This window comes from Tachypleus tridentatus, chromosome 4, assembly GCF_004210375.1.
Source record: "Tachypleus tridentatus isolate NWPU-2018 chromosome 4, ASM421037v1, whole genome shotgun sequence".
In the NCBI taxonomy this organism is placed as follows: domain Eukaryota; kingdom Metazoa; phylum Arthropoda; class Merostomata; order Xiphosura; family Limulidae; genus Tachypleus; species Tachypleus tridentatus.
Genome location: NC_134828.1, coordinates 36,260,970 through 36,288,672, shown reverse-complemented (window position 1 = coordinate 36,288,672; position 27,703 = coordinate 36,260,970). Strand labels below are relative to the sequence as shown.

Genomic DNA, 27,703 nt, shown 5'->3' with positions numbered 1-27,703 from the left:
TGAAGCTTCATACTAAACGATTGTGGGCTCATTTTTGTGGTAGATGTTAAAAGTAAGTCTCACTGTAACTTATTGTTGCCTTACAGAAACGTACCATTTCTATCTATTCAAAACATTATCCCAGGACAATTTCTTTGTTTTGAAGGGGAATATTAATCGTAATTTCAAGTTTACATATTAAATTTCATGATGATAAACAGGTCCTTTTTAAATGATATTAAAAATATCGTATCCTATAGCTAAAACTGACCAATCTTACTATAACTGCCGACAGATTAGTGAGTATTTAAATCGAATTTGATTTATTTTTAGAGATTATAAATGTCTACAAGGAATTACATATTACCTGCCAGGTGAATGGTTTGACAATAGCTAAGGGTTGATGATTTCCTGAAGGTGCCCTAGTGATAAAGGTCACTGAATCAAACGAATATGGAATGGTAAAATCAACTGCTTGTTTTCTTTCTTCTGTAATTGTAATCTGTTCAGCTGAAAGGTCTGCTTCCTGAAAACAAACAAAACACAACAGAAACCTTTAACAACATTTATTGTGATGGATGTTTCTTGTTACAAAGTCAAATATATTGATCCTGCAAAATTTAGACTAGAGTTTAAAAAACAAAACACTTTAACAACTCCCTCTTCACTGTAAAGTTTGTTTTTAAATTTCGGGCAAAGCTACACTAAAGCTATCTGTGCTAGCTGTCCCTAATTTACTCATGTCACACTAGAGGGGAAGCAGCTAGTCATCAACGCCCCCTCCACCAACTCTTGAGCTACTCTTTTATCAACGAGTAGTGGGATTCACCATCACGTAATAATGCCCCCACGGCTGAAAGGGCGACCATATTTGGTGTAACAGGAATTCGAACCCGCGACCCTCAGATTACGAGTCGAGCGTCCTAACCATCTGGCCATAAAATAAAGTCGCGGAGCCGTCTTCCATGTTCGTGTCGTTGACTAGCTAATTATATCGAAAGTACTAAATGATTTAAGCTTGGTTTGTTTACTAGCTCTAACAACAACAACAACAACAAATATATATATAACCAGTTACCTGCGAATGATATATTCATAATATTAATATTCAATATATTTAATTAGTAATTTATTTTCTTCACCAAATATTGAATTTAATAAAGAAAAGATGGCGTAAATGTTCAGTCTATTCTTTAATTTACTGTTTCCGCTGTAGGAGACTAAATTTCCTCATTAGTGTTTACTCAGTGTCGGACCCGGCATGGCCAGGTGAGTTAAGGCGTTCAACTTGTAATTTGAGGGTCGCGAGTTCGAATCCCCATCGCACCAAACATGCTGACCCTTTCAGCTGTGTGGGCGTTATAATGTGACAATCAATTTGTTGGTTACTTCATTGGTAAAAGAGTAGCCCAAAAGTTGGCGGTAGGTAGTGATGACGAGCTGCCTTCCCTCTAGTCTTACATTACTTAAATAGGGACGGCTAGCGCAAATATCCCTCGTGTAATTTCGCGCGAAATTCAAAAACAAACAAACAATACTCAGTATCATGAATGACACGTCATTCCGAACGGCTGGCTAAGACTAAAACGTTTTACAGCTAATAACTTAGTAATATTTACTTGCCTGCTTAGTGCATAATATGCCTGAGCAAGAAAATGAACAGATCAATGTCTGGCCTTAATTATTGTTTTAAAAAATTAATTTCTATTTTTATTAAACTTTGCATTTTCCGGAATCATTCTCTAAAAAAACAAATGTTAAATATAGTAATGCACAGTTTTACTAAATCTTTAACGTAATTCGATTTAGTTTAGCGTATTGCTAACGTGGAGCAAATTATCCATATTCCATTTTTAAATGCTAGCTAGTTCTTTTAGGGCTAAGAATTATTCTCTGGATAGAGGAGAAGGAGTCGTGTGCAATTAAAAAAAAGCGATAAGTCAATGTTTTTAGTCTGTTTATAATAAGGCCCGGCATGGCCAGGTGTGTTAAGGCGTGCGACTCGTAATCTGACGATCGCTGGTTCGCATCCCCCGTCGCACCAAACACATTTGCCTTTTCAGCCGTGAGGACGTTATAATGTGACGTTCAATCCCACTATTGGTTGGTAAAAGAGTAGCCCAAGGCCACCCAAGAGTTGGTGGTGGGTGGTGATGACTAGCTGGCTTCCCTCTAGTCTTACGCTGCTAAAGTAGGGACAGCTAGCACAAATAGCCCGCGTGCAGCTTTACGCGAAATTGAAAAACAAACAAACAAAACTGTTTATAATGTTGCTGTCAATCTGAAGAACTCTAGTGCTTTAAATATTTTTTGTATCGAATTGAGTGCAGAACTGCACTTGCGCTATCTGCACTAGTCGTCCCTAATTTAGCACTGAAAGGCTAGAGGGAAGGCATTTGGTCATCACCCACCGCCAACTCTTGGGCTACTCATTTGTCAACGAATAGTGGGATTGACTGAATCGTTGAAATACCTCAACGGCTGAGAGGGTGAGCACGTTTGGCGTGATGGAATTTCGACCCAGCGACGGCCCGAAGACTGCAAGTGGAGCACCGTAACCACCTGGCCATGCTAGGCCTACTTTAGAGCCAGATTGGGATTTTAACGCTTATAAATATTTTCAAAGGTGTTAATGTAATCGCTAAATTTTACTTAACTCGTTGCAGGAATAAACTTAAGTCTTTAGTTAAAAGTTAATACATTTTGATGGTTCAGTGAGTTCAACGTCATCATAATTATAATTTTTCTCTACCATGTCCAGATGAGATTTCTTAACTTTACACGAACTAGCTATTATTAGAGATTTATTGTTCCTTACGAATGATGGCTCACTTACGACACGACCTAAACTTACCTTCCTGTGGACCATACCGATCATCCCACTCCAGGAGTTATCTGCAAGTTTTTTACCCCACTCTGCGTCTTCTGGTGTCCTGATAACGTACCTTCAAATAATTGGGTCCATAAGACACAGTATTTAACCAATACAACTTACTTATTAGGACAGTGATCTGAAACGAATAGTTTTTATTTTTAGAACAGCACGAAACCAAACGATTGGTTGTTACACGAACAATCGTTCGAAATATAGAACGTTTCTACTATGATATTTTTTACTTTACTTTCACTATATTTTGTTTATTTATTTGTGCGCTATTTGTGTTTGTTGTTTTGTTTTTTTTAATTTCGCGCAAAGCTACGCAAGGGCTATCTGTTCTAGCCGTCTCTAATTTAGCAGTGTAAGACTAGAGGGAAGGAGGCTACTCGTCACTACCTGCCACCAGCTCTTGGACTACTCTTTTACCAACAAATAGTGGGATTGACCATCACATTATAACGTCCTCACGGATGAAAGGGCTAACTTGTTTGGTGTGACAGAGATTCGAACCTCGGGACCATCAATTACGAGTCGAGTGCCCTTTCAAAGTGTTATGACATTTAATCGACATTAATATGAATTACGCATCTACTTCATTATAGCTTATTTGTCATTGAGAAATAAATGCTTTTTTTATAGAAAATGGATTCTTTCAAATTCGCTCCCCCCCCCCGATAGTACAGCGGTAAGTCTCCGGATTTACAACGCTAAGATCAGGGGTTCGATTTTCCTCGGTGGGCTCAGCAGATAGCCCTATGTGGCTTTGCTATAAGAAAACCTTGACCCCCGTTAGTACAGCGGTATGTCTTCGGATTTACAACGCTAATATCAGGGGTTCGATTCCTCTTGGTAGGCTGAGCAGATAGCTCACTGTGGCTTTGCTATACGAAAAACACACACACATTCTTTCAAATTCTTTTATTAACCTTGATTTTTTCTGGGGAAAAATGTAAAAAAATAAACCCTGAAAGTGTTATAAAATTAAAACTTTATAACTCTGAGGACTTTTTTTCAAATCAGCTGTAAGAATTTCCTAATCCATTATTTCTAGTAAATGTTTGTCTGAATTCAATTTCGCGCACAAAAAAGTCCATACTTTAAAAGATGAATGCATCGAGTTAAAATATTTTACTCTAAACTAAGGCATTTCAGGTTTCTCGCACGTCGAAAATAGTTTTCATTGCCAACAAATTATCATTGAAACAATATTATAATTGTATTGATAAATTAAAATAAAATACGTTAAATCTCAATATCTTTCTGGAAGTATTTTGTTTGTTTGTTTTTGAATTTCGCGCAAAGCTACACGAGGGGCTATCTGCGCTAGCTGCCCTAATTTTGCAGTGTAAGACTAGAGGGAAAGCAGATAATCCTCACCATCCACTATCAACTCTTGGGCTACTCTTTTACCAACGAATAATGGGATTGACCGTAACTACATAACGTACCCACAGCTGAAAGGACGAGCATATTATTTGTGACGTGGTTTCGAACCGCGACCTTTATATTACGAGTCGATTACCTTAACCACCTAGCTATGCCTAGCCGAAAGGTTAAAAGAAAGTAAAATTAATACTTGAAACCGTTGATACGTGATGAAATTCCATAAAACAAATAAAAATATAAAAACGAATCTAGACACAGTGGGCCTGGCATGGCCAAGCGCGTAAGGCGTGCGACTCGTAATCCGAGGGTCGCGGGTTCGCGCCTGCGTCGCGCTAAACATGCTCGCCCTTACAGCCGTGGTGGTGTATAATGTTACGGTCAATCCCACTATTCGTTGGTAACAGAGTAGCCCAAGGGTTGGCGGTGGGTGGTGATGACTAGCTGCCTTCCCTCTAGTCTTACACTGCTAAATTAGGGACGGCTAGCACAGATAGCCCTCGAGTAGCTTTGTGCGAAATTCCAAAACAAACAAACAAACAAACAATCTAGACACAGTTCCACACGACCAAATGTACTTAAGCTCTTCCCATTTCTCCTTCCACTTGTCTCAGAATAATGTCAAAGCTGCAGTTATTAGGTTTAAACAGAAGTATGTGATGTATTAAAAGCCAATATTCCGGTCGGAACGGAATAAAAACTCGATACGAAAAGACGAAACCGCTCGGAACCCTACCAGTAATTTACTATGTTTAATCATGTGAACTGTAATTAAGAGAAACCTGATCAAATGCCTAGAAGTAGAGACGGAACTGATATTTACAACAGTGGAGTATGACACTGAAGGCGCATCGCTTCAGACAACGTGAAATAAAACTTCTAACACGTGCACGAAACGGTAACATATTAACAACTGTTAAAACTGAAACGCATGAACAGTCGAGTTTCTTGTCCTTCAAATATTACATCAGTTTCTAAGTAATTAATAGTTAACATCTCGTTCAGTAGACTCTAAGTAGTGTTATAGACAAATACCGATTTCCAACATATACTAATTTTCACTTCCTAAACTTTACCATTTGATTTTGGAAGTCCGACGTCATTGAGACTTGAAAAATATATATTGTATGCATATGGAGTGCTTCCTATTACACAGTCGAATATACTTAACAGCCACTGTTCAGAGAAACACATAATATCATAAAGTACAATTTACATATTTGTGTGCATAATAACTTGTATCTAACAGTATTTGAGGTTATTCTTTAGTAGATTCATAGTATAATTTACAACACGACCTTGATTTTATTTAACGTTCTGGGTTGTAGTATGTTAAAGTACCCGAAAGCCTACCACCGGGGAAATGCATAACATTAAAAAGTAAAAAAATATATATATTTTCTACTGCATAATAACTTGTATGTAACACGACTTCAGAGTTTTCTTTATAAGAATCATTGTGTAAATTAGAAAACGTTAGGTGGCTTAGACATGCTGAAACTCAGGACGCTAAATAAAACCAACATGGTATTTTGTAGGTGGTCATTCTAAGTTTAGTTATCGCAGATAAAAACAGATTTTAAGCATTATAACCTTGAATTAAGACGGAGTCACTTAGGGGTGTCTCCTAATGCAGACGAAACATTTTATTATAAAATATGTATGTTGTTATACTTAATTATTACAGTAACCAATAAAAATATCTTAATCATTTTGATTTCTTGACTTAAGAATAATTTCATGTTGTAATCACTTAACAATTTTAGAAAATGTATTGTTAATGTTAAGACCCTTTGAACGCGACTGTTTCCAACACAATACATTAGAAAATAAAGTACGAAAAGCGACATTTTTTAAATCAATTCCTAAACATGCTATTTTCTACAAGCTTTAAATAAAAATGCTTTACCTAAAATTTAGCGTTCTGGCAAGGGTACTTAAAAGCTCAAATTCTACTCCAAGCACTGGTCTGAAAGTTCCGTTAGGGCCGTCTTCTAGCACAAAATATGGAAAGTACTAAAAACACACATGAAATAATAAATCAGACAATGTTCAAAGTTCCTTCACGGTAGTAATCATGTGTAATAATTTAATGATATTTGTTTTATATTGCTTGTTTAAGTAATAATTAAATACAGTGTTATGGTTGCTTAAGTCTTTACTACAATTAATTATAAGTGTTATACCAATACATCTGTACTTTTATGTTGTATTCATATGTATCTATCTATCAACTTGTAGTAAACCAAATTTATGGATTAAGTTAATTAGTATGCTATTTAAAACAGTTCTTTTTTATTGTAATTTTGTAGGCGTTACAGACTCAACGATTTTCTGGTGGAACCGCAGTAAGACTATCTACTTTCAGCATTAAAATCTGTTATTATAGTTCCCTTGGCTGATATAGTTCAGGTAACCCGCTGTATAGCTTTATAACAACAACATAGTTTACTCTTCCTCGGACGATAAATTAGTGTTTAAGGTAAATTATTTTAGTGGTAAGAAATACACTTAGTAGTACCTACACTAATAACAGACGTTACCAAAACATCTTCTTTAATCCACAACACCTACACTAATAACAGGCAATACTTCAGTCAATAATACCTACACTAATAACAGGCAATACTTCAGTCAATAATACCTACACTAATGACAGACGCCACCAAAACGTCTTCTTTAAAATCCAGATAATCTTGGTTTTGTAAAAATGGAGACAACTTAGGACTGATACCATAACGTGGTGTCCATTTTCCTACTAGTTGCATTTCAGTACAATGGTAGTTTTCCTTAGGGACTCCATAAATATTGTATTTTATCTGAAAATGACTAAATGCATTAGTTTTAATTGAGCAATAACACTCCATCCACACTACAATTTGAGTATTCAAAAGATAAGAACTTTTCATTCTGTACGAAACTATTAACTAAACATAAAAGGCTTTATATATATATATTGTTATGCACATAAGCTTAAAACGTTCGGACTTGTAAAACTGAGAAGCGTGTTTGTTTGTAAACATAAAGTTACACAATGGGCTCTCTGCACTTTACTCATTACGGTATCGAGCTCTGACATTTAGTGTTATAAGTTCCTTAAACTTACATCTGTTGGACAGGAGGTTTTTGTGGCTGTTTAAAAACCATCGGAAATGCAAATAATAAAATACAAGTCATGAATGATAAAGAACTTCTTAACTTTGTGTTAGTCTTAAAACTTCAAATTAAACTTTTGTCTTAGTACTTTATGATAAGCACAGAACTCCATAAGTTCACCAGCTTTTAAGAGCTGGAAATGTGCTATGGAAATGAAACAATATGCCACAGGAATAACTAAGTGTACGATAAAAAGTTGTGACGCAGGATACGCTACAGTGATATTAAAATTCAGTTAGAGGTGACACATAGTGTGACATTGACTAACCTTAAACGAAAAAGCTACGTAGATGACATGAAATACATTACAGAGTAATATCAAATGTAACTACTAGAAAAGTGACGCGTGACATGTCACAGAGTGATAATATAAAACACGACAGCTAAAGATGGGACACATGTTAGATAGGTGATACGTAATATGTCATTGAGTGATACTAAACATAATGTCCAGAGAGTACTACAGTGTGGTATAGGAAATGCCATAGATTAATAAGAAAAAACTGATAGCTAGAGTATTGAGACATAATATGGCACACTGATATACGATATGTCGCAAAATAATAATAATAATTACATTAACCAGAGATGTGACACATGATTCTTCGCAGAATAATAATAAACATAATATACAAAAATGTGGTGCACGATCTGAAGTTTTGTCCTATTTTCAATTTTCCTTACGTTCTTTTCTTTCTCTGTTTTTTTTTTTTAACTTTTCATTCTTCAATAGTACGCACCACTACTGACACAGAAGTATGTCTGTGGACTTACAACACTGGAAACCAGGTTTCGATAATCGTGGTGGGCTGATCACAGATAGCCCATTGTGTTGCTGCGTGATTAACAACAAAACAGATATAAAGTTTCCATTCATATGATATTAATTTAAGATAAACTTTAACAGTGTTGTAACACTGTTCTAGGGTCTAACAGTATTTCTTTCACAACGTTTAACTGTATATTTCTACACTTCAAACAGCCTTAAGTTATTTTTTCTCTATGAGCGTATAATTTCCATAACGTGGCCTATAGGCTATACAGGCTAACTTCAGAGCTAGCTATCAATGTGAACAATAATGTTTCACTTTTCAATGCCTCGTTTTTTTAAGACATAATTGTTGTTGTTTTCGTCAGGCCTGATTTCGTGAATCTTCACTATACAGAAAAATCGATAATATAAAGTCAAAAATGACAAATTAAAGCATATGATATTTTCTAATTTGTTTTTAAATTTATAACCATTCAGTTGGTAATCAAAGAAGACACTCAATATTATACTGACCTTAGTAATTTTCCTGTCTTCTTGAACAATAACCATGGAACAAAAGCAAGGACTTTTTAGCTTAGAACTGAGAATTGTTTCAGAGACGCTGGTATTGCGGAGAAATAGAACCCAGTGTATACTTTGTAGACAAAACTCTTTCAAAAAATGCTGAAAAATTAGATAGCATAGACATCAAATGAATATATAAAACTCAAACGGAGAGTTATATTGTAAATTAAATCCATCAAAAACACACACACATTACAAATAAATGAATTTATCTATTATTTCTCTTATTCTCCTTTTATAGCACACTCAAAGTTCAATTTTCGCCCAGCAATCTTGCAAAGTACTTTGTTCAAACGTTAGGTGTGACCTAGTTGTCAAAGTATTTGGCTGTATACTAAATCCAGTGTTTGAGCAGCTAAACACGTCCAGAATTTTCACGTTATAAAGGCGTATTTATATTTGTATTTCTGGCAAAGCTACCAAGGCTATCTGCTATCATCTGTTGATCAGAAAAAAGTCAGATGCTAAGATACTAAATATCATTCTTATAACGCACTAACAGCTAAACGAGTAGAAAATATTTTGTGGTACCATAGAAAATACAATCCGACTAGCTAAATTCGAAATATAGAGCTCTACTACAGGACCAATCCACGATGGAGACGTTATAACTGAGGTAGTTAATCCCACAATTCAATTAGGAGAAGAAATAATGCCCAAATTCTTAATTTTAATTTTACAACTGGGTAATTTATGCCAATTAATTTCTTAACCGTTTTTTGTGATGAATACAAGTACTTGAACCTTATTTGTTTGCTTGTTTTGAATTTCGTACAAAGCCACTCGAGGGCTATCTATGCTAACCGTCCCTAATTTAACAGTGTAAGGCTAGAGGGAAGGCAGCTAGTCATCACCACCCACCGCCAACTCTTGTGCTACTCTTTTACCAACGAATAGTGGGATTGACCGTTATATTATAACGCCCTTACGGCTGAAAGGGCGAGCATGTTTGGTGCGACGGGAATTCAAACCTGCGACCTTCAAATTACGAATCGAACGCCTTAACCCACCTGGCCATGCTGGGCCATACTTGAGCCAATAAAGACTCAACACTGCTTAAACAGATGGAGAAAATTAACACAATGAAATAACATTTAAAACTTTTTTTAAAAAAATATTGTGAGGTTCAATAGTTCAAAAATGAGAAAATTCACAATAGTATCTGAGTTCGTTTCAAACTAAACATGCTTTATTATTATTTTTAAAAACAAGCGAACTATAAATTTGTTGAACGTATATATACATGGATTAGAAAACCTGATTCATGTTACATAGTTCATAGAATTTGCGTCTATTATCATGGTTAAAAGGTATACATCGTTTTTAATTTTAATATTAAAATATTTGTTAAAGGGTGTTGGCTACGTTACGCTTTTGTCCGAGAAGAGTGATTGAGAGCGTTATTGACAAATTGAAATTACTAAACATTGTACACAGTGTTGACAAACTAAAATTACAAGCATTTGTAAACATTGTTGATCATGAAGGCCTCCATTAGCTAATAGAAAACTTGAGTAAACCTATCAGAAGACGAAACTAAACAATCAAAATAAGATATGAAGAATTATGTATTGTTTGAGTGTGTGGCTCTTGTGAGAATGGAAAAATACATCACTGTATCAGTGTTTCCATCAGGACGTTAACGTATCATAAAGGACATTGCAAGTTAAAGTAAATAACTTAGGTTCTCAGTTCGTCCTTAATTGTATCAGCAAGATTGCTGTTTAAAAGATTCAATTAATGTTTTGTTGTTTAACCACAGAATTCTATTTTTTTGTATGCTAAAAGAGACAAAACAGTAAACTTATAAGAATGCGTTGGTACTTTGTTCAGTTGCTTGGAAATAGCATGCTGAAGAAAAACTAAAATCAAGGTTTTCGAACTCATGTGACGTTTACAAGTGAGTCTTAATGATTAAATTGCATATAATCGTCCAATCACTATACTTGGAATTGATAAAGTTATAGCACGTTTGGATTAAATATGGAAAAAAAATGTTACACCATAAAACGTTATACTGAGTCACTGGCTGGTTGTTGCATTCCTTGAAAACATAGTTTTTATATAAATGAATAAATAACCTTTAATAATGTTAAATGATTGCTAATTTATTTCTGTTGTCTATTTCGTTCCTTAAGAGAGTCACTTAGAGAAGGTACACAGCTTATAAAAACTTAAAAACTCGGAGAGAAAATACAGATAATGTACTGTAAGTTTGAGATATAAATAACACAAAAACAAGAGCCACTTGTAAATAATACACACAATATTAATAACATAAAAATTAGAGCCACTTGTAAATAATACATATAACATTAATAACACAAAAAATAGAGTCACTTGTAAATAATACACAAAATAATAATAACACAAAAACAAGAGCCACTTGTAAAAAATACACACAACATTAATAACACAAAAAATAGAGCCACTTGTAAATAATACACACAATATTAATAACACAAAAACTAGAGCCACTTCTAAATAATACATATAACATTAATAACCAAAAATTAGAACCATGTATAAATAATACATAAATCGTTAGATATGTAACAAACTCAGGATCTGCAGCTTACATTATAAGCGTTATGAGGTTGGCGCCCTACCGTAGTTATTCTTAATTAGTGGAAACGTTATCTACGTTTATTTTCACATAAATGTTATTTTTTCATAAAACGTCGTTTAAGTTAATCCAGTGAATTTATAAACAATACTGTCTTTCCAAATGACAACTTGTGGTACTTTCACGGTTAAATTATTGAATTAGCATGCACTTTTAAAATAAAAATGTTTAGTTGGAATTACAGTACTGTGTTATCAATCACCATAAGGTCATTGTACCTGGACAAAAGATCCCTTCTGGCTAGTTTTGTCAAAGACAAAAACAACGTATGTTGATAACGTGTATTCCGTTGGTTCTCCAAAAGGTAAGAGTTTACTCTGCAACGTTTTTTCATCAAGATCGATCACTTCTTCCAAATAAATAACAGTGGTTGTAATTCCAGCTTCTTGGAGTCTAACAGTGATACAGTCGTAGTAAGAGACTTCTGAACCTTTGTTGAGAGAAAAGATAACCTCAGTCATAAACAGAAATGAAGGTAGAAACAAATGGACAGTTACATAAAATATAGTTTAACTGTTTTAACTCGCCCCACACCTTTTTTACTAACCCTATGTATGGGTTTTTTAACAAAAAGTTACTCAGTTTTTCTAAACACGAAGTTAAATAATTAATTTCTAGGCTACAATGAAACAGAACATACCATTTATCTGTGATAGAAGTAACGTTATGTGTTGAAGGCGAAGAAGCTGAGCGAGATCTACAACAACATTTGTTGAAGGCCCTAGGGTACTTTGTTCTTTACACTCATCACCAACATTTGTTGAAGGCCCTAGGGTACTTTGTTTATTGTACGTATCATCAACATTTATTGAAGGCCCTTGGGTACTTTGTTTTTTGTACACATCATGCACCACTGCAGGGGACCCTGAAAATATTAAAATTATATTTGTCACAGGTTTAATTTTCAATTTTTACCTTTGGCGAAAAAGAAGAAAGTCATTAACATACACAACGAATCTTTAAACAGTTCGTCCGTTGTATAATGTCAAATAATAAATAAGGTAGATTGTCGTAGTATTCTTCACACACCTAAATTAACTTAAGTTACTTTGTGGTGAACTAAAAGGGACTCGAAAATCATAAATCTTATATACTTAACACCATTATAAGAGTTCTGAGTGCTTTACCGAATTAAACTGTGCTGATGAACATGAATAAACGAAACTGCAGAGGGCACTGCTAAACAAGAAATACATTAAATCTCTTTATTTTCTATTTATCTTTAGTGGAAAATGAAATAAATATGTTACGTACATATATTTGTCATTATTTATTTTTTCCAATCAATAATTACCAGCTTTTCGGTTTAAAATAGAGTATTGATATACTAATAACCCTTTATAATAATAAAAACAAAACCAAAGTCATGTGTTAGTTCATGAAAAAATTATTTACGTGCAAATGTAAGCTCCAATCTTAGTAACTAACGGTGTTAAACTATTTTACTACAGATATAACATATAGCACACATTACCCATACATAATTAGAACAATTATGTGTAACATTTAAATAACATCTTAGCACAAATCACTGGTCTGTAAAAAAATGTCTACATTTCTTGTCTTACTAAGGCTGTTCTACCCGGTTAGTTTACATGTTTTCAATATTTTTAATATTTCGAATTACTTAATTATCTTAAATATTCAATTAAAATTGTATTCCTTTAAGGATATTCATATTTCAGATATATATACAAGTTTCTAGAATTGTTACCTTTTAATATTAGAAACCACTTAATAAAGACTTCATAACAACCAGCTAGCCTACCATAATGAAATGAATGGACGAATCCTGTACCACACGGTGGTGACGTAATTGCAACCACTAATATCACACCCAGACCACTGAATAACATCAAATAACACATGTTGAAGGTCTTTAGCCTAAGAAATCAGAAAGAAAATACGCCGTTAGACAAAAATTTCATTTGTAACAATATCAGAAAATATTTATTGTAATCTCTCTCTAAACCCATAAATAATTTAACAATACGTCTTAAGATAGATGAATGTATTTCTCTCAAAATAATCAATAATTTCTCGATGAGTATTTGAAATAAATAAAAGAAATATTGGAAAGTGAGATATTTGAGGTATATTATATCATTATCCATTAAGATTGTCTTCAGTCGTTCGACAGTGTAGATGGTGAAATGTTACTTTTTGCCCTTTTAATATTTTTCAGTAGAGTGTTTTAGTGTGTAACAATTGGGTGAATATGAAAAGATATACCATATATTTTCTGAAAGCTACGGAAAAAATTAAAGCTCATTTCATTATATTGGCTCCTGAAATATATCCTTGGCTGTATTTCAATGTATAAGGGATGCTTTGTGCGCATACGTGAGAGTGGATATTTGAGAGGTTATTTTTTAATGCAAAGACACACAATGAGTTGTCTTCACTCTATCAATCGCGAGGAATATAGTCCCGGATTTTAGCGTTGTAAGCCTGTAAATTTATCACTACTCACTGAGAAATGTATTCGGTGGTCTAAGTACCAAAAACGACTATTGTATATTATAGTTTGTTTTGAATTTCGCGCAAAACAATACGAGGGCGTTTTGCACTACCCGTCCCTAATTTAGCAGTGTAAGACTAGAGGAAAGGCAGCTAGTCATCATTACCCTTCGCCAACTCTTGGGCTACTCTTTTATCAACGCATAGTGGAATTAACCATCACATTATAACGTCCCTACGGCTGAAAGGGCGAGCATGTTTGGTGTAACGGGAATTCGAACACGCCAGCCTCGGATTACGAGTGGAGTGCCTTATCCACCTGGCCATGCAGGGCTAGAAATTAAAAGTATTGTTTTAACAAGAACATGTTCTGATACTATAAATACAAAAGTAAAACATTTTCAATTTCTTCTCTTCTAGAAAATAAAAATATTTCTTACTCTAGTTTTGGTATACCTAGACTTGTTTAGAATATTTAGCTGAATTACTTGCTTAATTAATAATCCCATGAAACTGCATGAGCAAATAAGAAAGCTAGAGTAAATAAACTTTAGAAAACGCTTGCCTACACACATTCTGTAACCCCCAGTATGTCTTCGTACTCACAAGCTAGTGACCGGGTTCCGAATATTGTGGTGGGCAGCCCATTGTGTAGTTTTGTACTTAATTCTAAACAAACAAAAAACATTAAAAATAATTAAGAAATTTGAATTGTAATCGTCAACTTGAACGATAATTCAAACGACACGTGGAATAAAAAACCTGGAAAAAAACAAAACAAAGTAGGATTATTTTGATACAGTTATTTTTAATTTTGAGCTACTCACCAGCAGAAGAGCACCCAGTCAGTGTCTGAAGCCCATAGACTTTTTTATCCGAGCGCCAGGATTGTTCACCATTTATATAACAAACCCATATTTATAATGAAACAAGACTGGTGACAAAAATTACGTGAAGCAAAAAGAAACAAACAGATATTTTTGTTAGGAAAGTCGCACAGTTACCTGATAGACCGTTCTTTCAGCTCAGAGACAAATGTTAGAGTTGAACTTAATCTTTGGGAATAAAGCAAACTGATTTAGCACGTGTTTGACAGCGACAGGGAGGAAGAATAAGGGGCAAGAATTGTTTTGTTTTATTTGTAGTAACAACAATGAAAACCATCAAAGTTTAGAACTAATGTTTTTCAAGTATCCGTTCAACTATCCAATGTATCTTGTGCAAATTTGATGCAATGAAAGGATAGAATACAGAATAAAATAAGAAAAAATCCAGCTAAACAACTTGTAGATTAGTTTGTGCAGTGTTTACGACATATTCATTATACAAAGAATTATTTGCACTTTATACAGACGTTTGTAAATGCAAATAAAATGACTACATATATATATATATTGTTTGGATAATCGATTAATGAGCAAGAAAGTGTATACATGCATGTCGCGAAATAAATTTTAGTTTGTCTGTAGGATCCTTTAGTCATTCAAATGATAACGTTCATCTTAAGATTACAATTTATAAATCAAGTTGTTTTAATATTCAGCCATTGATAGAGACAAAAACATAAAAAAATTATCCTGAAGAGAATCTAACTATAATATTTACCGCTAAGCCGAAATAACGGGTTTTCAACCATCTGGGTGACTTATCTGACAAAAATATTTGTCATTTTTCATGCAAGAGCTAAGTCTGTTTTGTTATTATAATTGAAAAGTCAAACAAGTACGTCATGTTCAATTTCTCAAGCAAATTCGACAACGAAATTGGAGTCACACTAACATTAATTTGTTTTAGCCTAATATTGTGATCGAACTGTGCTCGCATTTTGCTTTTCGTTTTTATATCTATCCTACCAATGTCGACGTAGGAATATTTGTTTATGAGCGGTCACCAATAACACATAGATGTATAAATAGGTTTTGTTTCTTACTAGCAGTGCATTACTTTTTTCCTTTCTCTCTCTCGGTTTATTCATTCTCTCATATTTCTCACAATATTCTTTCCTTTTTTTATTTTCTTGAACTCCTGTCTTTTGCGTTTTTCCTGATCTTGCGCATGTCTCATGTACATCCGCTTATAAAGCTTCATAACCATACAGGATATTGTAGTCTCCATACTATCTGAACTCAAAAAGGTGACTTCTAAGTGTTCTTACTGCAAAACTCTTTCTTACGACTCAGAGTACTGTAGTACTCTAATTCTTTGGAGGTTGATAAAAAGCCGCTCACTTTTTTAACGCTCTCTCAAATTCTACCAATGTTACCTTTCACTCAACTTCATAACATGCAGCACCACACATTGATCTACTTGCATTCTGTCCATTGTGGGGAATCGAGCCCCGAATTTCAGCGTTGTATATCTGCAAATTTACCAAGGACCCATGGGGAGCATGATTATTTCTAAACGGCTTTTAGAATATATAGTTACAAATTATTTTCATCTACAACTATAGCGTTGTTCGTTCACTAACATCTGCAGCTTCATATTTGGAGCCAAGAGTACATTGAATTAAAACGATATTAATGCAAAAGATCTGAATCTTGTGTAGCAGACACAGCTGATATAAAGTTGTAGAATAGCATGCATAAGAACTACATTATAACCATGTTTCTAATTTCGTAGATAGCGTAATACCATACAAGACTGAATATGCTTGAGAAGGATATCTAACACTCCTTTCTGAAGTAAAATATTCATACACTTAGATCAGTGATTCCCAACCAGGGGTGCGAGATAGCGTTCCAGGGGATGCGGGATAACATTTCAGTTTTTTTTGTTTATATTAAGGGTACTGTCCTATATATTCAAAATTTACGTTCGATTTTTATTTCTTATTTTCTTATCACAGACGTAGCTTTTTACCTTGTTACGATAAACTATCGTTTTTACCGTCACTGGCGCAGACCGACATCTTGATTACAACTGTAAAAACAACACACGAAACATAAACGTGACCTAAATACTCGGCACAACTAATTAGGTTACGTTCGTGAACGCCGTCTTAAAGTGTCTGTTATTTATTTATGTTATGTATTCGCGTGATCGTGACTCGAGAAACTTCCAGAAGTATCGATGACGTCATGTGACGTATATTCGAAAATGTTCTAGAAAGTTTCGCAGAGTATATAAACCCATGCGTGATGCTATGGTAGTCAGTGCATTGTTGATTCTGTGTTCGTGCAAAAAACTTCATTATGTCAAAGAAAAGGAAATGGAATGATGATCATGTGAAGTTTGGTTTCACTTGCATCAGAACAGTTGAGGATCTGCAAAAACCACAGTGCATGCTTTGTGACGCTGTCCTTTCAAACGCAAATTTGAAGCCATCTGATCTGCAGGAATACTTTAACAACCGGCATGGTGGAGCAGCTGTTGCAGGCCATGATGTTGAATCGTTGAAAGATAGAAAAGCCTGCTTTGATTCTCAAGCAATCCTTCCAAAATTAGGTTTTATATCTGCTGACAAACCACTGCTGATGGCTTCATACCACGTGGCGTATAAAGTAGCCAAACCAAAGAAGCCCCATTCAATTGCAGAAGAGGTGATAAAACCGTGTGCATTAGAAACGGCAACAATTGTTCTGGGAAAAGAAGCCTCAAACAAGCTTAAATTAGTACCGTTATCAAATAATGTTATTCAAAACCGAATTGATGATTTGAGTTGGGACATTTTGGACCAAGTTATCACAGATATCATGACCAGTCCCTTGAAAATCTCTCTCCAATTGGACGAAACAACTGATGTTGCAAATTGCAGTCAGTTCATCGCACTAGTGAGGTATGTCCATGATGGTGCCATAATTGAAGATTTCCTGTTCTGTGAAGATCTGAAAACAACCACAAAAGGGAAAGATGCCTTCCAGTGTGTGAAGGACTTCTTTGCGAAATATGAATTAGATATCCAAATTGTTGGTTCTGTGTGTACCGACGGTGCCTCAGCTATGCTAGGAAATAAATCAGGATTTTTTTGCACTGATGAAAAAAGAGGTTCCGCACTTGCAAGGTACCACTGTTTTCTTCATCGAAATGCTTTGGCATTAAAAACATTGCCTCCAAAGTTTAAATAGGTCCATGACACTTCTGTAAAGACCATCAACTGAATTAGGGGTCGCGCTCTGAACCACCGCCTCTTCAAGTCGCTTTGTGAAGATCTTGGAAGTGAGCATTCAGTTTTGCTTTTCCACACAGAAGTCCGCTGGCTGTCACGTGGGAGAAGTTTAACGCGCTTCTTCGAACTGCGAGAAGAAGTCAAAACTTTTCTGAAGAAACGTGACTATGATCTGCCCGGAGAAATAGAATCACAAGAATTCAACCAAATGCTAGCCTACTTAAGTGATATTTTCACTCGTATGAATGACCTAAGTGTATCTCTTCAAGGGTAAAACATAAACATATTGAAATGCTGCGAAAAGTTAAATGCTTTCAAAGAAAAGTTACATCTTTGGTGTCGACGAGTTAAAAGAGGGAATCTTTCTAATTTTCCATCACTCGAAGAAATGGTAGGTGAGGATGAGTCGCTAATTCCATGAAGAAATTGTGGATCATTTGGAAATACTATTAAAGTCATTTGATGGATATTTTGGAGGAGAACTGGAAACTTTCGAAGAATGGATTATGAATCCATACTCCTTCAATTTGGATAATATGTCAGATGATGAAGAACTGAAGGAAGATCTTATTGAACTGCGCACAAATCGAGTTCTTGAAATGCAGTTTGAAAGCAAAACTTTGGAACAATATTGGTGTTCGGCAATGGACATGGTTCCAAGACTTTGTGAAAAAAGCACCAAATGTGCTCATCCCATTCGTGACGACATACTTATGTGAGTTTGGATTTAGTGCCCTTTTGTCAATCAAGACAAAATCTAGAAATCGCTTGGGTGCACAGGCAGACTTGCGGATTGCTATCAGCAACAAAGTGTCATGCTTTGAAAAACTTGTTAGAAATAAACAGGAACAAAAGTCATTAAATATAAATTGGCTTAAGAACATTTGAATATTTCAAATTCAAAGAAATTTCATTTCATGCATGGATGAAAATTTATTTTTTGTAGACGATGTAGGACTTATGCAACTTTTAGTTTGTTGTAATATTTTTTCTTTTTCAAATGTTTCCTTTTTGTTTATATATATCATTAAAAACTAATTATAAAATTTGTTTTGGCCACCTTCATCTTTATTCTTAAATAAATAATTACTGTGAGGGGTGCGAGAACATATTAAAACCTTTTAGGGGTGCGGGGCATAAAAAAGGTTGGGAACCACTGACTTAGATTATAAAGACGTGGATATTTCTTTTACTAATAGGCATTATAAAATACCTAAATATGGATTAACTATCGACACAAGAACAATCCAGAAAGACACATGCAACAGCCGTATATCAACATTACGGGCCCTGCATGGCCAGGTGGTTAAGACGCTCGAATCTTAATCTGAGGGTCGCGGGTTCGAGTTCCTATCGCACCAAACATGCTCGCCCTATCAGCCGTTGGGACGTTATGATGTGATGGTCATTCCCTCTATACGTTGGTAAAAGAGTAGACCAAGAGTTGGCGGTGGGTGGTAATGACTAGCTACCTTCCCTCTTCTTTTACACTACTAAATTAGGGACGTGTAGTATCCCTCGTGTAGTTTAGCGCGAAATTAAAAAAGCAAACAAACAATACCAACAGTACTAAGAAAGTAATGGTGTCTTGTTACAGGAGAGATTCCACTGACACAAAGATCAGTAGTTAAGGCCGTACGCCTTATACAGCCTCCAGTGTTCAATACAATTAGGAAGATACTCAGTCTCAAAAAATAAAAATGACACAATCACTCTAGAAAATAGAAAAGTGACATATGTCTCATATGTACAAGTTTCTACCGTAGCGTATCTGTTCAACCGTGGTCTATTTCAAACAGTGAAACAAGGAAACAGGTATTTATTCTATTTCACACCAAGACATACCAGTGAAGCCAATCGATGCGTTATGTAAGGTAACTTCATTACATATATATTCCAATGAAGTGGTGATATTATAGTATTACTCACCACAAGTAAGGCACATTGTCAGTACCTGTATCCACAAGACAAATACTTCCTGGTATTGTATCCTGATCATCATTATTTCCATGACGTTGATATGAATGATGAAGATAGTTACAAGTTCATTCATCCTGTTTATGACTGATAAAGATAGTTACAAGGTCATACATCTTGTTTATGGATGATAAAGATATTACAAGGTCATACATCCTGTTTATGACTGATAAAGATATTACAAGTTTATGTTTATGTGGTATTTAATTCTTTTTAGTTTACCGTATAGTAATCCTGAATTAAGTTAGTGTACGAATAAACTGCGCTTAATTTATCGTTCGATAATATACATTGAACCAAGTGTTTGATGATGCTATATGTATATTACAACTTTCTTTTCGTTTCCATCAAATGTAAATTGAAACTATAATCTGTGACATAGAGGCCAAATTCATTCTCTGATTGGCTGTACCCTCTGCTGTGGACTGCAGTTTTGTCTGATTGGCTGTACCTCTGCTGTGGACTGCAGTTTTGTCTACTCAAGGCACATCTTCCAGCTTGGGTCAGCAAACCAAAGCGAAACAGTTAGGCTTCTTATAAGAGAGATGTCTATATGATATTCGTGGGATTTTTAAGACCTTTTCAACTATCACAAAATAACACCTATTGAATTAGGTGTATGAATAATATTGTGGCATTACGCCAAAAGAGAGACTGAAAGTCTAATAAGGTATCGCAAAGTAGAGAATGCATTAGACCTCTATATGATAGATCAAAATTTCAAATTTGATTTTAGTGAAATGAAAAGAAATATGTATTAAAAATCTTTATACAGTTAAAGTATCTTGGCAATTACAACCATTATGATATGATTACATATGATAAGAAATTTAATAATCGATTCATTCCAATAAATACGAGTTTTACGACACCAATACGAGTATGATATTTATAGATGGATATATCCTGGTAATTACAACCTTACGACATTGATATGTTTAAGATATTTAAAACTAGATGTATCCTAGTAATCCCCATTTTGATAACTTTGATTTGTAAGGAATTTGAGAAGCTTTAGAACACGCAATCAAACTTAATCTGAGTTTTGGCAAGTTAGGTTTACATTTATTAATTCTAATTATTCTTAAAGAGTGAAAAAAAGCGTTTTTAATATGCTGAGCAAAACTCTGAAAAGCTCTTACATGTGAATACAGGTAAATATAGATCAGCCATGGCACTTATATATGTGTAGAAAATAATAAATAACTTGTAAAACAACATGGAAATCGTATTGGGTTTATTACAAGTATCTTTGTGAATACAAGTAAATATATATCAGCCATGGCACTTATATATGTTGGAAATCGTATTGGGTTTATTACAAGTATCTTTTATTTTTGTTATTGTACATATGTGTGTGTGTGTGATTTTTTAATAAATTTAATGCATCCAGCGACATGTCTGCGGACTCACACCGCTATAAACCAGGTTTGATACCCGTGGTAAGCAGAGCACAGACTTTCCATTGTACAGCTTTGTGCTTAATTCTAAACAAAACAATAAATTTAAAACCGTTACAAGAGCATCTCTTACGCCATTACAACTGAAATAGACAAATTAAGACAGAAATTACATTTTCATGTGAATATAATTTATGTAATAAAGTAAGATAAAACAAATAAATATGGTTTGCACAATAAGTACTAAAACGTTTTTAAAGTTAGGAATTTTGCACAATAAGTACTAAATTTTTAAAGTTAGGAATTTTGCACAATAAGTACTAAAACTTTTTTAAAGTTAGGAATTTTGCACAATAAGTACTAAAACTTTTTAAAGTTAGGAATTTTGCACAATAAGTACTAAAACGTTTTTAAAGTTAGGAATTTTGCACAATAAGTACTAAAACGTTTTTAAAGTTAAGCACAACAGCTTGCACAGTTTGTTTGTAACTCGCGAGTATATAAATCAAAAGTTTTACAACCCTCGATAATTCATGACTCTTTTTAGTTTGTTTGTCTTGTTCTGGATATTCGTAGAAGACTGCAGAAGAGACAACAGTATTTCAGCATGTGATCTTCGAATTCATAGTGACACGCCAATAAGTAGGCCACACCCACCCCACGACAGAGTAAACATTGTTAACATTTATTGCGAACAATAAATGATATAATGAAACAGCTTCTAAGAGAAAGATATGAAAAGTAAATAACCAATTGCATTTTAACATATATTGGTTATTTTATTTAAATTAGATGCCTCATTTGAAGTTTGCAGTAATCTTTCCAAGTGGGCGTGACATTCAAAACAGGTTTAGCAATACCGTCGAAAGTTTCTGAATTTGTTTTTCATTGAAATCTACTACGTAAACTGTTTCGTAAACTATGGGTGTAATGCAAAGAAAACTTACTGTATATCTTCAACAGGATAGTTTTCATGCTATGTAATAACTATGCGCAATTTGTTGATCGATATATTGCGTGACATTACTCACAATGGACATGATAATGTTCTGACAAATCTTTCTTTACCTTCAAGTGATGGTGATTCTCTTAATGAAATACAAGTTAAGAGCTGCAGCTCATTTCACTAACGTCTCTTTATTCTACGTTTCTCTCACCCACACATAAACTGTAAATTGTTCAGATATTTTTCCCCGAGACAGGGTTCGAATCCCCGTCACACCAAACATGGTCACCATTTCAGCCGTGGGTGCATTATAATGTGACGGTCAATCCCATTATTCGTTGCTAAAAGAGTATCCCAAGAGTTGGCGGTGGGTGTTGCTGACGTACTTTATTTAATAAAACTACACGTAAAGTAAACAGAAAACTAAAATAATGGCATTTATAATAGTGCACAGGGTATGAAACAGTTATGGGCGTTGAGGGTATGACAAAGTTTATAGGAGTTCAAACAATGAAATTCACAAAAGCGAAAAATGAAATTAGTACTAAAGACAAAGGTAGCTAAAATATGTTTATAGCGGTCTACGAAATGAGCTGAAGATACTAATTGCAAAATAAAGTAAAGTTATAATAAAGGCAAACATCGCTGCATAAGCAGAAACGTATAAATGTGTGTTCAAAACGATAATCATTTTGTTTTGAACAAACTATATATACATATTTTAGATATGTCGAGAACGTTCATAGTAATTGCCTGTAGTGGAATGCTATTTTTAAAGAAATTACACAGAAGTTAAGTGTTATTTGCGTGAAACACGTTACAAATAGACTAGAATAAAAATGGAAACCAGTCTTCACGCGATGACAACGACATGGTGCCACTACGTGGCATATCCATTGCATTATAAAGTTGGACTAGGCAAAAAACAGATAAGTTGATTCTGGATTAAAAAGCCAATATGCAATACGAACTTCTCGGACAAAGTACTTTCTCACGATATCTGATTTGTAGCGTTTCTATGATACATTTACGAGGAAAGTTCCGGTTAGTTTGTTTTTCTTGTCAGTTAAACTTACGACTTATATTATAAGTTAAAGATGAGAAAGTATTCTATTGATGATATAGATTTTGCGTATAAATACAAATACACAAATACTCGTATTGCCACCAGATTTGTTTGTATACGTCGATCTACTGGTTAAACAGGGCCATACTCCCAGCATTGGATGCAAATGTTTATTTATTATTAAACACAAAGCTACACAGTGGCCTACATGTGCTATGCCTACCACGACTATCGAAACTTAGTTTTTGCGATGTGAGCACAAAGACTTACCGCTAAGCCATATATTACTCTTTTCATAACACTGCACAACAAAGTTTTTGCTTCTTGAACACTGTTGGGTGTTTCTCATAGATTTTTGGCTGTAGATCACAAAAATCACATCCAAATTTGCCCATCACGTACAGTTTCATCGAAATAGTTTTGTCATGTTTTTTCTTATATTTGTGTCCAAAAATTTTCATTTCTGTAAGAGACCTACAAACAATATTTTGTGCAGTCTGGGCATGTCCAGGCATGAAATCAGGCCAGGTTGGAAGCTGTTCTGTGGAAATATGCAGCCCGGTCATGCCTGGGCAGGCCGGAGCCAGCTTGACACTGTCTCAGCAGGCTATAAAAGTGGTTTGCATACACAGATGCTGCTCATTGAATTAATATAGACCTTATAGTGAGTACGTATTGTTTCAGAATATAGCATTGCCTCAGTAGCACTGTAACAAGTAAGTTAGATGTTATAGACGTTTTACAAGACGATTGGTGTCGGTCAATATGTCTCGTCAATGTCGTAACAGCCGCGATACATTCTGGTATATTTGTGGCGAGTGTACGCTTGTTCATCAGAGACGCTCAATGACTGCTCTTGTGAAGAAAGCATATCATCTGTACTTCGGCTGTAAAATTGGTGCTCAAGACCAGGAATGGGCGCCTAACATTTGTTGTGCGACATGTGCTGTCTGTCTGAGAGCTTGGCTCAGAGGCACTCAAAAGACAATGCCGTTTGCTGTTCCGATGATATGGCAAGAACAGAAAGACTATGTGACGGACTCTTACTTCTGTTTGACTAACGTGTCTGGTTTCTCTGCCAAAAACAATAAGTCAATTGAATACCCTAATCTGCTTTCAGCAATGAGACACGTGCCACATGACGACAGTCTTCCAATTCTGAAACCACCAGAGTAATGGACCTTAGACGAACCAGATGAAGAAACTGCAATGCAGGGAACTGGCAGTGACATTGATCCGGATTTTGAGCCGTGCTCCTCAGGCAATCCACATCTCATAACACAGTCAGAATTAAACGATCTGGTCAGAGATTTGGGTCTATCAAAAGCAAAAGCCGAATTGCTGCGTGTGAGACTGCAGAAATGGTGTTTGCTGTCACCAGGTATGAAAATTTCTGTTTTTTCGAAGCCGCCAATATGATATAACCAAATTCTTTGCACAAGTTGGCAGTCTCTGTTTCTGTGTTGACATCGAAGAATTGTTTTCTGCTTTGGGGTGTGACCATGATCCGCAACAGTGGCGTTTCTTCATTGATTCATCAATGTTAAGCCTCAAAGCTGTTTTGTTACACAATAACAACGTTCACCTCTCAATACCTGTTGGCTGTGCAGCACACATGAAAGAAACCTACGAGAACATGGAAATGTTGCTGAAACACATCAAGTACAGCAAGTACAACTGGAATATCTGTGGAGATCTGAAAGTCGTTGCTCTGTTACTGGGACTGCAGCTCGGCTATAAAAAGTACTGTTGTTTCATCTATGAATGGGACAGTCGTGCCATTATTCTAGACAGAGCTGGTCACTCCGTAAAAAGTTGGTTCTAGGACAGAAAAATGTGGCGCATGAACCGCTTGTCGACCTGGCAAATATTTTTTTTGCCTCCTCTTCACGTAAAATTGGGACTTATGAAGAATTTCGTGAAAGCAATGAACAAAGAAGGTGAAGGTTTTCGTTATTTAAGACAGATGTTCCCAAGAATAACTGAGGCCAAGATCAAAGAGGGCATTTTTGTTGGCCCTCAGATCAGACATGTTATGAGTGACAAGCGGTTCGAAGATCTGTTAGTTGGGCTGGAAAAGATTGCCTCAAAAGCCTTCAAAGACATTGTTGACAATTTTCTTGACAATTATAGAGCCCCACATTACATCAGCTGACAGACAAACTTCTCAAAGCATACAAAACAATGAAGTGCAACATGTCACTCAAGATTCATTTCCTCCACTCACACTTGGACTTCTCCCCCGCAAATCTTGGTGCTGTCAGTGACGAACAAGATGAAAGGTTTCACCAGGACATTGCTACAATAGAAAAACAATATCAGGGCAACTGGAATCCATCAATGCTTGCTGACTACTGTTGGACACTGCAACGTGATGCACCGGTCATTGAATACAAACGAAAATCAGGAGCAAAACACTTTTAATTATGTTGAACTTAATAGCGTATTAGAAACATGAACGCAATTAAATACGTTATTGCCAGTAAACAGTTAACTGTCTATTTCTTAGAGTTCCTACGTGATGAAGCAAAACCAAAACTATATTTGTGCATCTCCACCAGGTGCCTGTCACTATCAGCAAAAACTTTTCAGGAAGCAAAACTTTTCAAAATAATTGTTGTGGAGTGTAATCACTCCCTCTATCTGTTTGTGTATTCTTTGTTGCTGTCGTATTTTTTAATTTGGTTTGAGCACAATGGACCATCTATGCTTTGCTCACTGTGAGGAATCGAGCCCCGAATTTGAGTGTTGTAAGTTCGTAAACTTGATTCTGACCCATCCGGGGACATCTGTTGAAAGATACTAATATTTTTTGACATATACTTTTGGTTGGTTACCCTCCTTTCCATCTGCTCAAGAATTCCAAATTAGGGTTAGTTATACCCAAAATTTGGAGTCACTTACCACCCAGTTTAATCCATGTATAGCGAAAAGTAGTCCTCAAATGTAAGGCATCAGATATTAAGATTTCCTTGAAATAATCATGAATTATGTACATCAGATATTAGTGTTTCTTCGGTTAAGACAAACCCAAGTACAATCAAGTTATGAGCTTTAAGTTCGTAGAATATTTAGGATTAACTGTTTGTCACTGAATTACTCCGCGCTCACAATTTTTTTAAACAAAACAAATGATTACTCTAATAAGTAAGTTTTCACAAATTGTTTAAGTCTCTTTTTATACAGCATTAAAATGTCTGAAGAAAAGCCATTAACTACTGATAGAAACATATTTTAATTACGTGATTAAAATTTAGTACATATAAGCTAACTGTCATAATAGTTTGTTTTAAAATGGTAAAAACACTGGTTATGCCAATACACACACAAACATGTCTGTATAATACAGTTTATAAACGACAGCCTATTTAAATCATTGCTCAGTTTATGCACGAAACGTGAGGCAGTCAATGAAAGGTATGAATAGCCCCCCCCCTCACCCTTTCAGTGGCAGAAAAGTTTGTCTGCAGACTTACAATGGGGCCAGGTAGCGGGTTCGAATCCCCGTCGCACCAAACATGCCCTTTTAACTGTGGGGGCATTATAATGTGACGGTCAATCCCACTATTCGTTGGTAAAAGAGAAGCCCAAGAGTTGGTGGTGGGTGTTGATGACTAGTTGTTTTCCCTCTAGTCTTACATTGCTAAATTAGGGACGGCTAGCAGAGATAGCTACTTGTGTAGTTTTGCGCGAAATTAAAAAACAAACAAACTTACAATGCTAGCAAGCGGGTTTTTGTTACCTGTGTGTGTGTGTTTCTTATAGCAAAGCCATATCGGGCTGTCTGCTGAGCTCACCGAGGGGAATCGAACCCCTGATTTTAGCATTGTAAATCCGTAGACTTACCGCTATACCAGCAAGGGGCTTTTGATACCTGTGATAGACAAATAACAGGTAGCCCATTGTATAGCTTTGTGCTTAACTTCAAACAAACAGGTTTGATCAGAAAATAACAAATCAGAACTGTACATTGTTAGTGATCAATGGAAAAACTGATTAGGTTTAGATGACATTTTCTATACAACGCGAACTTTAATCATAATTGTATCAGTGTAGGTGGTGTTACGTTTATACCAGAGTTTGTGCAATAATGGTTATGATTCGTTGTTTTTTATTTTTCAGTAAGTTACATTTATTGTTTTTTAACACTAAATCATTAAACGGCGCCCTCCGTGGGCACAGTGATATGTCTGGGGACTTATAGTGCCAGAAATTGGGTTTCAATACATGTGGTGAGCAGAGCACAAATAACCGATTGCACAGCTTTGTGCTTAATGGCAAATAAACATAAATTCTATTCGTAAACTTTGTAACATATTTACAAAAAATTCAAATATCGCTACAGAAGCTCAGCGGTAATCTGAAGGCCTATAACTTTTAAAACAGGG

At 35.2% G+C, this 27,703-nt stretch overlaps 1 protein-coding gene across 1 annotated transcript; it reads right to left on the bottom strand.

Annotated features, from left to right (window-relative positions):
- Nucleotides 1-325: 325 nt before the first annotated feature.
- On the bottom strand, nucleotides 326-27,218 carry LOC143248098 (uncharacterized). Its single transcript, XM_076496534.1, has 9 exons — nucleotides 27,162-27,218; nucleotides 26,035-26,164; nucleotides 11,999-12,223; nucleotides 11,577-11,788; nucleotides 8,682-8,831; nucleotides 6,889-7,059; nucleotides 6,150-6,256; nucleotides 2,834-2,924; nucleotides 326-505 (listed from the first exon to the last, which is right to left on the bottom strand). Exons 1-9 carry the CDS (start codon nucleotides 27,216-27,218, stop codon nucleotides 326-328), a joined length of 1,323 nt encoding a protein of 440 aa, XP_076352649.1.
- Between the last annotated feature and the right edge of the window lie 485 nt (nucleotides 27,219-27,703).

Coding starts and splice junctions, on each gene's coding strand:
- LOC143248098 (XM_076496534.1), bottom strand. CDS start 27,218: ATGGGCTACCTGTTATTTGTCTATCACAGGTATCAAAAGCCCCTTGCT. Junction 12,224..26,034: donor TCGGGGCTCGATTCCTCACA/GTGAGCAAAGCA, acceptor TAATATTTTCAG/GGTCCCCTGCAGTGGTGCAT. Junction 7,060..8,681: donor AAGACAGGAAAATTACTAAG/GTCAGTATAATA, acceptor AGTCATTTTCAG/ATAAAATACAATATTTATGG.